General features: G+C 31.8%; 2 protein-coding genes across 3 annotated transcripts in view; one reads left to right on the forward strand and one right to left on the reverse strand.

Annotated features, from left to right (window-relative positions):
• The window catches only part of LOC106677602 (uncharacterized), a 938,458-nt gene that overhangs the window by 712,811 nt on the left and 210,277 nt on the right, over nt 1–15,370 (forward strand). The gene's annotated exons all lie outside the window — the stretch shown is intronic.
• LOC106677606 (uncharacterized) lies at nt 3,727–4,487 on the reverse strand. The gene has a single exon (XM_014415635.3). The coding sequence runs from the start codon at nt 4,485–4,487 to the stop codon at nt 3,771–3,773; it is 717 nt and encodes a 238-aa protein (XP_014271121.2). The 3' UTR covers nt 3,727–3,770.

Below are 15,370 nucleotides of genomic sequence, written 5' to 3' on the forward strand. Positions count from 1 at the left end.
CACTGGCTCACTACCAGTGATGCGGCGAGAGGGATGCGCTGGGATCTTTTGAGCTCTGCTCTACCCCTCACACGTGGGGGATAGAGTGGGCTCAGTGATCCTCAGGTCGATTGTGTAAATATTCTATATAAAAATTTAAATGTGACTAGAGGTTATATTATTTTATCATTATGTTATTTTATTTATACACATAGTTTGATTATGTTTATTTTGTTTATCCTTCTGTTTATACATATTTTAAGAGATATTTTTTTCCATTCCTTTATTTATGTTTATTTTTATTTTATTTTAATTTACTATGAATGTGATCATTCATCACTATTACCTATTGCCCACAACTGTGTTGATTGTAATATCTATCAATAAATAAAAAGTATTTAAAAAAAAAATAAGGTAAAAACTGTTCAGTATATATTGGAAGGCTCTATTTTTTAAATTGAAGGAAGATGGTATAATGATAATAAAAAAAAACAAACAGAAATAATAATGAAAACTATTTATTTGAAACCTACATTTCAGCTCAACTTTCTTAACCACCACCCTGACCATCTTTCTCATATATCTGTATTTCAATTACACCGTTATTAAAGTAGTAAAGTTCACTGTTATTTTTTACAAATTTTATTATTATTACACACTTTTATTTAACAGTTATTCCTTTAGCCAGAGGTATAAAAGACAATCTTCTTGAACGATTGCAAGAAGAATTAAATTACTTAAAATCAATAATTAGTACATTCTCAATCAAAGAGAAAGGTCTGTACAATCTTCACGCCTGTAAATTTCACAAATGATAGCCCTATACTTCCGGGCACAAAATTATTTTTATCTTGCATGCATTAGATGTTTTTGAAAAAATATTAAATATAATTTTATTGAGAAGAAGAAAAAATGCTCGAACTGCTATCCTGTGAAGTCAGGGAATTGTCTTTTTCCTCGGAGCTAGAAATATATGGTTGGAATTACCGACCATAAAGATCCTTGGCCACTTTCTGTGGATTTCTTATATACATTTTATTGCTTAAGTTAATAACTCCATCCCATATTCCTACGAACCATAGGTTCATTTTGCAGCAGAATAATATCAGCGACAAATCGGTCTAGATCTATAGATTATGGCATTTCAAGGTCACGATGTTCAGTAAGATCTATATTTCTTTTCCTGAAGCAGGTTATCCATAGGTCAACACCTCCCAGTGGCTATTGGGAACCCTGGAAAACCACCATCTAATTTATGATTAATACAAGTTGGAACAGGGAACAGGCAAAACGAAAAGGAAAAAAGAAAAACTAGGTACGATCTAAGAAAATTAGGAATAAAATTACTAGGCAATCGTTTTGCTGTAGGTAACAATCTGATGCTATTGGCCACACAACCTCATTATCTGATCAAAATGAAAATAGTTCCAAGAAGTTAGCAGTACCGTTAAAAAAACAGAAAAAATAAAGCAACTTTATCTAAAATCTTCGTGGTCGTTGCTTGAAAATCAATCGTAAGATCTACAAAATATTTCTAGAAAATAATCTTAAATTTGTTTACTAGTTTACTTTGTTATGTATACTATTGTTGTATAACAAAACTGTATCTCTCTACTTATTGTTTTTAATCTTATAGTAAATTCATTATAGATTTTAAAAACGGTGAAAGGAGTGAATACGTGGACAATAAAAGTAAAGAAATCTATATAAATAGAAAATATATAGTTTTTTCAGCTGATTTTAGCTATTAGCACAATATGAATTGGTCTCAAATGATAGAACTAATTATTTAATTTACAACTACTAAAAAATAAAATAAAGTGAAAAATCAAAATCAAATAATAATTTATAAAAAAATTAAATTAAAAAATAATAATAAAAATAACTGAAAGGATATTGAAATAAATAATAAAGTTGCAAATTTACAATTATTTAATTAATATAATGACGAGAATAAAACAAGATAATACAAAATATGACAAAAGTAAGGACCCAATGATATCTATTACTAAGCACACATATACATTGCTAATTCTAATTGTATTATAATAATTAAATTATGTGGAAAATAATGCATGTATTTAAAAAAATACAGGCAGATATAGTCATTTGGCGAATCAAAATCAATTATTAGAGATCATATAAGTATGTCCCCAGTTATATATTTATTTTTTTTTTGTCGTTGATTTATTTATAAGTTCTTCAAGGGATTGAATAGATATGGTAACATATACCAAATTTATTGTTATAGGGTGGTTCGATAAATTTAATTTTTTTTCTAACATTTGATATGTTATTTCTTTTCTAAATAAATAATAGCCATACATTTGAAGATAATTCGATAAAAATAAAATAGTTTAGGTCATAAAGTACCAACGATTTGAAGATTTTCGGTTTTATTATTGCGGTGCGTTAGTGTTCTTGATGTTCGATTTTTATGAGATATCCTCTAAATTTCTTCTGTTTGAATGCTCCAGCACACCCTACACCCTTGGAAATATCATTTTGTTTGAGCAGATAAAACGTTTTTTAAAGTTACTATAGCAAACCTTTCAAACTTAAAACTAATTTGGATTTCAATAAAATATGGACAATGTACTCTTGTGCATGCCATATTGCCATGTCTGTAAAGATAATATTAATAAGCGTTATATCTTAAAAGTAACTTTTACTACATGGGTATTATTATACAAATAGGCTAGCTCGAGTAAGCTACTAGAACAGCCATTCGTGAACATTACTGATCTTGTACACGCGTGTATATACCGTCACTGAAGCCTTCATGAATGATTCATGCAAACGTTTCGCCTCGGTTAATTTGGGACAAGATAAAATAACAAGCATAACTCTCACCTCTACGTTTCCATGTATTTTGGTATTTCCGTTGTTTTTCCTTTTTTATAATTGTTTTTGTTCCAACATTTGAGGAAAATTGGAAACCCTTTCACGACCTCTTTAAACAAGGATGAAAATTAATTAAATTTTATACACGGGGCATACATTTTTTTCAATTTATAAGATTTTCAGGTTCGATCTATAATATTTACTTCCTTTGTATAATAAAGTTACATTTAAAATTTAAAAATCTAATAAAGGAAAACTAAACAATTTTAATCATAAAAAATACGGATCATTAATGCTAATTGTAAGATATAAAAAAAATATATATATTGAATTATACCATTCTTGTTTAATAAAAATAATAATATTTTACTCCTTTTTTTACTGTCATTATTATTAATTAGTTCTAATGAATTCTACCATCCCTAATATTATTGCTCTTAATTGTGGCAGCTTATGTGATTTTTCATTAATAAAACCTATTAAAACATTAAAGAGTAATATCTACCTACTTTTTACTAACGTTTCTATGTCAGTCAACTCTCAGAATAGCGATCATGGATGACTTAGCAAGTAAAATTAAATAAAAATTAACTATTACAACATAGATAATCATAATTTATGATCGTGCAAGTTTTTAGTTTCGGAAAATATAATAATTTTATTTCAACAGTAAATGTATCTACCAAATCAAACTTTACACTCTATCGTTATCCTAATATAATATAGAATAGAAATGAATAATAATTCCTTCAAAGCATTATTAGTTCATATTACTAAATGATAATTCTCAACAATAAGGTAAGATAAGGAAAATGAAGGAAAAAATTAACTGTTCTAAATATTATTTATTATTTACAACATATACAAACTAACGTTTCAACAATATAGCAGCTTTAAACAGCGTTTATTGCTGTACCCAATTAAACATACACCAGAACGTTTCTCTTTCAGTAGTGGTGATGTTCTAAACCTCCATACGAAGAATGACCATAACTGGAATAATGTTCACTATGAATAGGGACTGGTACCTTGACGTACTCTGGAACTTTGACAGGGTACGGTACTTTCTTTTCAATGAAATAAGGTACCTTCTTCTCTACTGTCACTGGATACGGTTTGGGTACTTCGACTGGGTAAGGCTTCTCAACTGGAACTTGGACTTGAACTGGCACTTTCTTTTCTACGACATAAGGAACTTTCTTCTCGACTAGGACCGGTACGTGGTACGGCTTAGGTACCTCGACGTATTCCTTTACTGGTACGTGGACTTCTTTCTCGACCGGGTAAGGTACCTTCTTCTCCACAGTAACTGGGTACGGTTTGGGGACGTGATATGGCACTGGTCTTTCCTCGGTTACTTTGACTGGAACCTTGACCTCTTTGTAGACAGGGTATGGCTGAGGTACTTGAACATGTACTGGTACACGCACTTCTTTCTCCACTTTGACTGGGTAAGGCTTGTCGACATGATAAGGCACTGGACGTTCTACTGGTACTTTGACCGGATAAGGTACATGCTTGATTACCTCGACCGGGTAAGGGACAGGCTCCTCCTTGGTGATGATGTCCGTCCTGACGTGATGGTAGTGGCTGTGGGACGGGCTATGCTCGCTGGCCATAGCGAAGACCAGGCAGGCCGAGAGTGTAAGTAGAGTAGGTTTCATTGTTGCGAGGACTCCTCAACTACTGACCCAGTCTGTTCTACTTGCTTATATATATATACTCAACCGATGCAGTTATGTAATTACGTTGTTACTTTCGATTGTTTTAGATTCTTTAATGTATTCGGTTTCATACATGTTTACTTTCCTATTTTTGACATCTAGGCATGAAACTGCCCTATTTTTTATACAGTGTAACGACTATAAAAAAATTACAAGTACCGTTAAGTACCGTAGGGTAACCCTATACCAGCGATGCGTTCTAATGTGCCTAACATATTAATAAGATAAAATCAGACTCGGTGACCAAGCCTCCTGCATCACAGTTAGCCAGGTTCAGGACTGCACTTACGTTAGTCCAAATATCTCTTGTACAAAGTAAGACATTGTTTAATCTTTATAATAATTGGGTACTACTTTCGATCACGAAGCCAATGGGTTGCCTGCAACTAGAACTATTGCTACCAAACCGGGCTAGCAGTAACTTCACATAAATATTACATACATTATTATACACTCTTATTTCTCATCACTACACAAAGTTGTATTGCTGCTGAGTTCTATTAATCAAGCTGCTTTTATTTGGTACACCGTCCTTACGAACTTTTTGAGGGACACAAACATATCAGGAGTTGCTACAGGTTATTTTAATGAGTCAGGCGGCCATTCTTAGTATGACACAGAATTTATATTCCTATTTTAAAAAATGAATTTTTTAAAAATTTATTTTATGATATTTATATAAAAATAAATTCAATAAATTTAATCTCACATCATAACAGAGTGGTGTAGGCATATAGAAAAACTATCCATTGATAGCACTCTAATATTATTTCTACATTAGAAGGTCTCGAGGCCATCTTCCTTTCAGGCGCCTCGGATGATTGTCAGGAATGAAAGTAGAAGCAGGATTAGAAACTAGTGGGTTTGGGTGGTAAAGGAGTTTATAATAAGAATAATCTAATCTGATTCGGGCTAGATTGGTTACATATGGAACACTAAGGTCTTTATGTATAATATTATTTGTGAAATAATAAGTAAGGTGCATTGAGGATTTTGGATTATAAGGATTAGATACGGGTGAAATTCGAAGGTTTAGTGGAGCTGCAAAGCTCCGTATGTCCAAATTAGTCTTATTATAGTCATGTATATCAGTCTTTTGTGATGGATTGAAAGTTTAGACCGTTTGTAATAGTCGGAATCGACGTGCAGTTTCCTGTATTTTCAGTCTTGTGTCAGGATTCCATGTTAACGTTTATCCAGTTGCAGCCCAAGGTAGCGTTTCTGTTCGACAGGTGTTAGAGCAACATTATTAAAGTATACTATAGTGCATTAGATAGGTTTACGACGAAGGGTAGGTGATTTGATGGTATTTAGTAGGATTTATTTAAATCCTCCAATTAGGACACCATTCTTCGAGGGCTGTGATATGGGATTGGAGAGTTTAGGATGCAATTTTAAGGGTTATTATTAACTGTGTCGTCGGCATACGTTGTTGGATACGGCATTGTTAGGATTGGTTGGGATGTCAGCTGTGTAGACGGTGTAGAGGATGGGACCGAGGATACTACCTTAAGGAACACCTACGGACTGAGAATGGAGGGATGAATAGGAATCATTTTGGTTCACTTGGAATAATCTATCAGTGAGAAAGAAACGGATGATGAGAAAGTAAGTAGGAGGAAGGAATTTACGGATTTTGTAAAGCAGACTACATTAACATATAAATAAATTTGCATTTTATTTAAGAACATAATCTTCCAGAAACTGATCTGCACCACTGAAATAAGACCTTCGCTCTTTTCTACTCTATATTTTTAAGGAGTAAAAAAATATAACTTTTATTTTTATAAAAAAATAGTATCCATTTTAAAACAGGGGAAGTTTCTTTATTCAAAGTTCATCCTCGTCTTATTCTCCCGACCCTAGATAAGGAGCTAGATTGGCCAACACTCAACTCCATAGAGCGAACCGAGAAGCGAGGATATGGAGCGGAGGAGAAGACTCGGATCAGAGCACAGCGCTATTATTCAACAGCAAGAATGATTGAAACGCCAGCGGCAGAGGTGCCGGCTTTGAACACAGCTATTAACATACAAATGAAATCTTTAAATACATTCACCTCTTCATATGCTCACTCCCGCTCATCCGGGATTAATTTTCCTCCGTATCGTGGGGAGATTGGGGAGGGAGTGAGGAGTTCGTTGTTCCCTCCTGGGATAATCCGACCACCTGCACATTTACATAACTGACTCCCAACCACCGCCCTATTAGATTTGTAGGTCAGTTAATTCTGATCAAATTTACCCACGTTTGGCAATTATTTACCAGCCCTGAATAAATTATTTTTTTTTTTTACTCCTTTATTTAATATAGTAGAGTTTTGTGTTTCGATTTGGTTAACATTGAATTGAAAGCTGAAATTAAAGATCTCAAAACTAGAAAAAAAATCCCTATGAGGGGTATATTCTGTAACGCTTTGTTTATGAGATATTCAAGTCTAAATTGTCATTTTTATGGATTATTTAGATCATAATAAATAAATTAATATGTTCCAACTACTTTATTTATGAAATTTAAATATTAATGTTTATATTAAATGTTGCTCAAAGTGATTACACTAAGCACTGAGAAAGGCACAGCTTCTTTCTTCCACTGGAATATTGTAAATAACGGAAAACAATTTTTCGGGTCCAAAGAAAAAAAAGACGCTTATACAACAGAAGAACGGCACTCGATCTGTGTTCAACTATCCAAACCCAAATCATGTGGTCTTCGGCTACTGCTGCTGTTGAAGAATGATGCCGAGCCTGCCTTAATGCTCAAGGGTAATTCCTTGAACATTTAATATGAATGTTAATTTTTATATTTCTCTAATAAAGTAGTCGGTGTTGGGGCGAGGGGCTTTTCTTAAATGAAAACAACGTACCTCTTCCCCATAAAAAATTATTCACTGGTTCGTTGATATAATAAAAAAAATAAAACGGAGGACCTGAAAAGATTATAAACACAAAAATAATAAAGAAAAAAAATAGAGAATACAAACCTTCCGAATTGGTATACAAATTTATTGGAATTAAAATATAGACAAAATAAAAAAAAACTGTTGCTGGTTTGTTGTTATAAAAAAATAAAGGTGTGTAATGAAAGAAAAGAAAATATCTTGATATATATATATAAACAAAATCAACTCTCTTTATACAATGATTAATTAAATAATAAGTAACCAAATACGACATAACTTATGGTTAAAAACAAAAAATAAACTTATAATTAACAAAAATTAAAACACCAATTGGAAGTAAATAAAATTAAACTAAAGAAAAAAAATATATACTTTTGGGCTTTAACAGTCGGAACACATTATTTTTTTTATTATCACATTCAATTCATTAAAATAAAGATATTTAGATGTAAATATTTCCTATACATTTTTTTTTCGTACCCTTCATTTACAAAAAAAAAAATAGTAAGATCAGTACTGATCTTAACATTTTTTTCTCACTCTCCCATTAATTTTACTAATAATAAAACCAATATAGAATACAAATAAATAAGAATATGTATGCATAATAAACATATATATCTATATTCTAATTTTTGTATTATGTATTGGTTTTGTTTTGAGATAATCAAACTAATAGGAAAGTTAGAAAAAAGTTTTTAGGAGATCAGTACTAATCTTACTATTTTTTTTTTAATGAAGGGTACGAAAAAAAAATCTTAACATAGCTATAGTCTTAATAATCTGGCTTTTCAAACAGACAACTATAGTAAGTGGGTTGGTCAATGTACGACATGTCACAATCGCACTTCATCTCTGAGGAGAGCATAACACAAAAAAAAGTCAATCTTTTCCGACCAGACCCGCCCCACTAAGACCCCCAGGGAGTGACGATCCTCTATCACTTTTGAAATATTTGGTTAAAAGGGAAAGAGAAGACTTAAGTTAAATGGAGTAATATTTAGAAAGCGCCTTAACTGAAAAATGGCGTGAATACATAAAAATAAAGATCTTTAGACGTAAATATCTCCTTAACAAAGCTTTAAGCGACATATTTTCAGAAGATTTTTTTTCACGTTTAGAGATACTTAATTCGTGTTTTCAGTTTGGGCAGTTAACCCTGTGTACAAGGGGGTAAAGTTAAAAGCAAGGTTCAGGTAATTCCTAATAATAATTAAATAACTTTCAATTTTGAATAATTTTCTATTTTTGACATAACCACCACCTGGATTGATGCATTTTTAAAGAGGCTGTTACAGTTTCTAAATACTCATTTCATAACCATTCCCCGACATGTCCTTGAGTAAGCCTTAAAATAATGTTCATCAAATTAAATAGTCATTCGACCAAGTATTCTTACTGAGTCCGGACTATGTAGAAAATGTGAGATAATATTGCACGTTTATTGTTGCCTTAGCCTACAAATTCTCCTTCCACTTCCCTGCAAATGAACAGACTGTTTTGTTTGAATTTCCGCGAGTTTCTAGCCAATCTCTGAAGTCACAGTGCTACACAGTGAGAAAGTTCTTATTTATTCAAAGGAGTAGGTAATATTGTTCATAGACGGGATTATAGACATATTTAAGTGTGCATACATTTTTTAAAGAAATTTAAAATAAAAATGGAATCAAACAATAAAATCTAGATACAGCCCTAAGCATTGGGGGCTATCTATTAGGACTTCCTAGCTTCTATTGCATTCAAGTTCAGTTTAATTGAACATTTATATAATTTTAAACAGTAATTATGAAGTGCAATCATCGATATGTAAATGATCTAAACAAAAAAAATTATTATTTAGTTCTACAAAGTCGAAACATAATTAATAAATTAATTAAATGAATGCCTCGCAGTCTAAAATGTGTTATATAACAAATATGTTTACCAACCTTATATTTATATATTCCATTTATATATACTTAAATCAATATTTAATTTATATATTATTTTAATTATGTATTTAAGAATACTTTCGACACCTGCGTTTTGATTCTTTCTTGTACTTCGTTAACAGCTAAACAAGAATTACTTTTTAATGATGAGAGATAGTTGACCGTGGATGAATTATATGTGATTATATGAGGATAAGATTGGTGGGTGTGGTCAAAATATAGCACAAATAAGTTTAAATAACTCATTTAATCTTGCCAACGATTCGACTAGAATTTCTAGACTTCATCAGGGCTGTTAGCATGAAATTTAATTGAGATTTAATGGCATAATAATATCATGTTTCATTTGTGCAAACCCAATCTTCCGGGAGATTACCCCCCTCCCAACCAAAACCTGGGAGGTGGCAAGGCACTGTTGTAAACCAAATCATTCATCACTAGTGGAGAGGTCCCTTCCCACTCGTGACAACGCAGACGGGGAGTAAGCGCCACAATGCTCCCCTGCACACAGCGGATCCCACAATCTACCTTAAAATGCCCTTCAGGCAAAGAAAGGACATTTATATTTATTATGTACTATGTATTATGTACTATGTATTATGTACAAGTATTTATATTTATTATTATTATTGTATTATGTTTTTGTTTGAAATAATAAAATTAATAGAAGGGTGAGACAAAAAACATTCACCTTTATTTTACTATGAAATTGTGGACTCAGCGAAGTATTATATATTATTTATATTTTATAATATTATATATGTATGAAGCACTAATTCTATAAAAAATTGAAACACAAAGATCTTGCCAAACCTTGTGTTTCCTACCCTCTGATCGGGAAACATTTCATGAGATTTGCATCGGAAATAACCTTGATTTAATAGCGGGAGAGGGGTCATAACCAATAGCAAGCTGTGCACTGATTTGCATATACTACCATCTGCGGTTGGAATCATTTGATCAATAGCGATGTAAGGTCTGCACCTTCTCGTGGATCCTAAGCTGTTGCACTTCGCACGCATGGAGCATGTGTATCCTTGAGTCGACACCCTAAATATTTGCTCAAACTTATTAAAAATTTGAAAGCTGAATATTATCAAGTCCTGCTAAAATAATCAGCACTTTAATTACATAAACAATATAAATAATGAACACTGTAATTAGGGCCATGTGTGTGGCCCCGTATTTTACAAAGTGTTTGCGATATACGAGCAAGATTTAAAAAAGTACATTTAAGTACATTCTTAAATACCTAATTAAAATAATATATAAATTTAATATTGATTTAACTTATCTCACACGGCATGATGTGCATAGCATGTGTATTCTCGAGTCGACACCCTAAATATTTGCTCAAACTTATTAAAAATTTGAAAGCTGAATATTATCAAGTCCTGCTAAAATAAACAACGCTTTAAGTACATAAACAATATAAATAATGAACACTGTAATTAGGGCTAAGTGTGTGGGCCTGTATTTTACAAAGTGTTTGCTATTTACGAGCAGGATTTAAAAAAGTACATTTAAATTGCTGTAATATCAAATATTATTAATTGAAAAAAAAAATCCGTAGGAATGTACTCAATTACCTATAGTTTAGGATTTATGAGTACATTTTATATTATTAAATTTGAATAAAATCTAACGAGATGAATCTTTTTTGAAACTTTCCTGTTAAGAAAATACATCTATCTATGATGAGGCGAAAGTAGTTTTAGGAATTTGATAAAATTAATTCAAGACCATTTTTACAGAAATCCCTAACATCTTCTTCTTTTTTTTTTTTTTTTTTCCGAATTTGGAAGAAATTTGACTAACCGTTTTCGAAAAAGAGCTGTGCCGAGAAAAATACATCGGTGAATGGACTTAGGACCAACTTAATTGCAACTAGCAGAATCCCTGAAAATTTAATCAAAATTTCATAAAGGCTCCAGCGATATATTTAGTACGAATATAAATTTGACTATGATCTAGAACTGAATTCGTTCCTTTGGGTCGAAAATGAAACATGAGATTGAACATTTTAAATTCTATGGAAACATATTTAAGCATCCATACTTTCGGTGATGTGGAAGTAAAAATAATTAAAATAAAAAAAAAAAATTTAAAGATTTAAACATAATTTTTTTTTCGGAAATTTTATTTAGAACGGATCAATTGTTGGAAACTTTTTTTTTGGAAATGTCATGCATATTACTCGTTTTCTTTTCTTTTTACCTTCTGCAATTACTAATTACCTTTTATTATTTTTTTTTCATCAATCTAATACAAGCGCATTGGTTATGTGTAGTGTTGTATGTTTTATTCAAAGCAAATGTGTTTGGAATCATTGTTGTGTTGTTGGACGGCTATTCTTCTGCAAACAAACGGACAGAGATGACAAGAACCCTCACCGCCGGTGTAGAGAAAAGAGGCGTTGCGAAGCGATATATCTTGGAAAGGGTGCTGCTAAATAGAATAGGTTCATTGAGCACCCTTTCAGATGCGGGCCACTCTTAGCCCGCCCCGACCAGAGATAGGCCCCAACCAAAGAAACAGTGGCTTTGTGTTCTTTGTCGACTCCCCTCCAATGACCTCAATAACAGCCAATTTCCAGCCAATGATAGCCTGTCCAGATAGTGCTCATTCAGCTCTCGGTCCTTCAAAAGGAGTTCTTCCATTTTGTAGTCAAAGAGGGTCTCACCTTAAGATACCTAATTAGTATCTGAAAAAGGCTGTTAATTAGCTCCAAACTTATGTTTCTACAACAGTGTACCCAGCATACAATGTGAATTTGTACACATTGTATGCTGGGTACATTGTTGTAGAAATATAAGTTTGGAGCTAATTATTTCTCTTTTCAATTATTTAAAATTAAAGTAATGAAAAAAAAATAGAAAGAAATTGTGGTAGAAAGAATATGTGGTTAGTTAAATGTGTAAGAAAAAAAACAGAATTAAAGAAGAATTAAAAACAAACGACTATAATTTGATATAGTGAACATAACTTAATAACGTAGATAAGGTAGAAATAATAAGGATATAGTAGAAAACAGGTATAATTAATTGTAAAATATATGAGGCGTACCGACAGATACCAGGCTCCAAGCAAAAGAAAAGTGCATTGATGGAAGATTCTTAAGTTACCAAAATATCTTAGATAAAGTGAAAACAACTGCTGGCAATATATGGAACTATTTAATAAAAATACAAGTATAAATTAAAGGACTCTGTCGAACAGATCCGCTACCTTGGACTACATCTGGAGAAACGACTAATCTGGAATCCTTGTGTGAGGACTGTAATGACTGGAAACTGCACGTCGATTTCGACTATTACAGCACTTACTGGACAATCGGTCTAAACTTCCAACACATTACAAAAGGCTGATCTACATGACTGTAATAAGGCCAATCTGGGCATATGGAGTTAAGCTTTGGGGCTCCACTGAACCTTCGAATTCCTCTCGTATCCAATCCTTAGAATCCAAAATCCTCAATGCTCCTTACCTTTTCAGGAATACATAAAATCATACATAAAGACCTTAATGCTTCGTACGTAACCGATCTAGCCCAAGCCAAATATCATTTCTTCCACTAAAAACTCCTTAACCACCCAAACCGACTAGTTTCTAACCCTGCTTCCGGGGCTCCTGAAAAGCCCATTAGAGAGCTACTAATGTGTAGTTTCTCTACACGCCTGTATCACTCCATTATTACTGAGATCAAATTTGCTAAATGTATTGTTACGCAAAGTTGTAAATAGCAATAAATAAATAAATAAAAATTAAAGAAATATTAATAGAAAATAAGATCTAAGCTTAAGTAAATATTATTAAATATGTACTAGTTGAATAAACATTAACAGAAACAAGAATTAAACTGATTTAAAGGTAATACATAAAAAAATACGAGATTAAAGAAAAGGGGCTAATATAATAATTATAGTTAAAAGAAAGGTAAATGAAAGGTGATAATGTTTTAAGGTTATCATTTTTTAGCCACATTATTGAATTACGTTCACTACATGATAATATTGTTATTTGTATTTATTTCTCATTTTTGCTTATATAATTTTATATTTTAATTCTGTTACTTTAGATACGAATACAATTTAACGCCTATACGTATCCTTTTTTAAAATAACCTGTTTCTGTTATTATATTAATGTATAGTGATATTATAAGTGTATATATTGATACCCGATAAAGGAACTGAGCTTTCATAATCGTTAATAATCATTAATATATGAATTTTTTAAAAATATTTATTTATTTCTATTTACAACTGTACATTATAATACACTATATATGAATTTAAAAAATTAAAATATATGTAATGAGAAACCAAATATATCGAATAAGAGATAGTATTAGCAGTATTTACAGTTTACGTCGAAAATACTCTAGTGGCTATAACTGCCCTACATAGTTATAGTATTTTAATAAGTTGATGTTTCAAATATACACAAGTAGCTTTTTAGTTTCTATTTCGTTGTTTAGGAGGATGGAGAGTTTTTAAAAACCACAATAAATATAAATGATTGATAGCAACCACTTAAACGGTAACTGATTTTCCCACTCCCTAGCTATAAACAATTGCTATAATGCCAAGGGAGTGAGGTTTTAGGAAGTAATACTGCATCGTAGCTATAATCACATACCTTATTTACGTATTTACTCATACCCGTCTGTTGTGTAAAAGAAGCTAATGGGCTAAAATTATGAAGAAAAATATATCAATTTATCACTAAAATAACTTTATCTATGGGGTAAGTTTAAATGTAAATAATCTTATAATCAAACCAAATCCTTCGCTTTTCTGCCTGAGGAACTTAGAGTTCATATTAAAGGAATATTGCATATGGCAGTAGTTCCTAACCTTTCTTGGCTAGAGAAAACTTTTAGGTAGAAGAAGGAAAATGGCAGAAACCTTTTGGTAAAATTGGGAAAATGGCGGAATCCTTTTGGCAGAAGTAGTAAAATGAGGGAATCCCTACATTATCATTTATTAAAAATTATCCGTCGTATAAGCAAAAGCAAAGAAATATCAGGGTAACTTCTTAAAATCTGAAGAAACTTTGAGATGGTTAGGTTCAAATCTGGCGTTTGGTTGACGTGGAATGGCCCAGTCCTAAATTATTTCATAGAATCCCCAAATGAGGCTCGAGGAGCCCCAGTGGGGAATTACTGCTCTAAGGATTTGAATGATTTGAAAGTTTCTATAGGATCTAGAGGTTTTTTTTTTTAAAAAAGAATCTAAAGAATAACCAACAGAGCTTGTGAAACATTATTTCACAGTGTTAGATAGTGTATTGAGAAACTATGATTTTATATATTAGGACTATTTTGGTTAAATGTGGATATATTATAACCCATTATATTTTAACTATAAAAAACAAAAAAGTTCTGGCCTCATGCATTTTCGAAATATGTGAATCTATTAACTGTGACAAGCTAGAGAGTGAGCAAATGCTATTTTCATTCCATTTGGCTCAGTTAAATTCCTTTGAACATGTTTTTTTAATATCGAAGGCTTACTTCACAGGGGTGCTAAGTACATTTCCACTAGATTTGACAAAAAAACAATAAAAGGTTCTTCCTTTTAGGAAAATTACTCCTTTTCAATTAATTTTCCTAAAAGAGAGAATCTTTAATTGTATTTTCCCTAATTTTTTTAAAAATTTTTTTTAATAATTTATTTATTGGTATTTACAACTGTATACATATATACACATCAAGTAAATTTGCTGTGTGATATTATGACATGATAAAAACATGTAGAGAATCTACCTATTGATTGAACTCCAAAAACATTTCTAAAGGAGAAGATCTCGATGTCATCTTCTTTTCAGACGTCTATGAGCATTATTAGGTAGTGAAGGAGAAGCCAGGTTAGAAACGAGTTGGTTTGGGTGGTTGGAAGTTTATTATGGAAGGATTGGTATCTGGTTCTGGCCAAATCGGCAACATAGGGGACATTGAGGTCCTGATGGATGATTTGATTTGTGACA

Source organism: Halyomorpha halys, unplaced genomic scaffold (assembly GCF_000696795.3).
Source record: "Halyomorpha halys isolate HHAL.00 unplaced genomic scaffold, Hhal_1.1 Scaffold104.1, whole genome shotgun sequence".
NCBI lineage: Eukaryota > Metazoa > Arthropoda > Insecta > Hemiptera > Pentatomidae > Halyomorpha > Halyomorpha halys.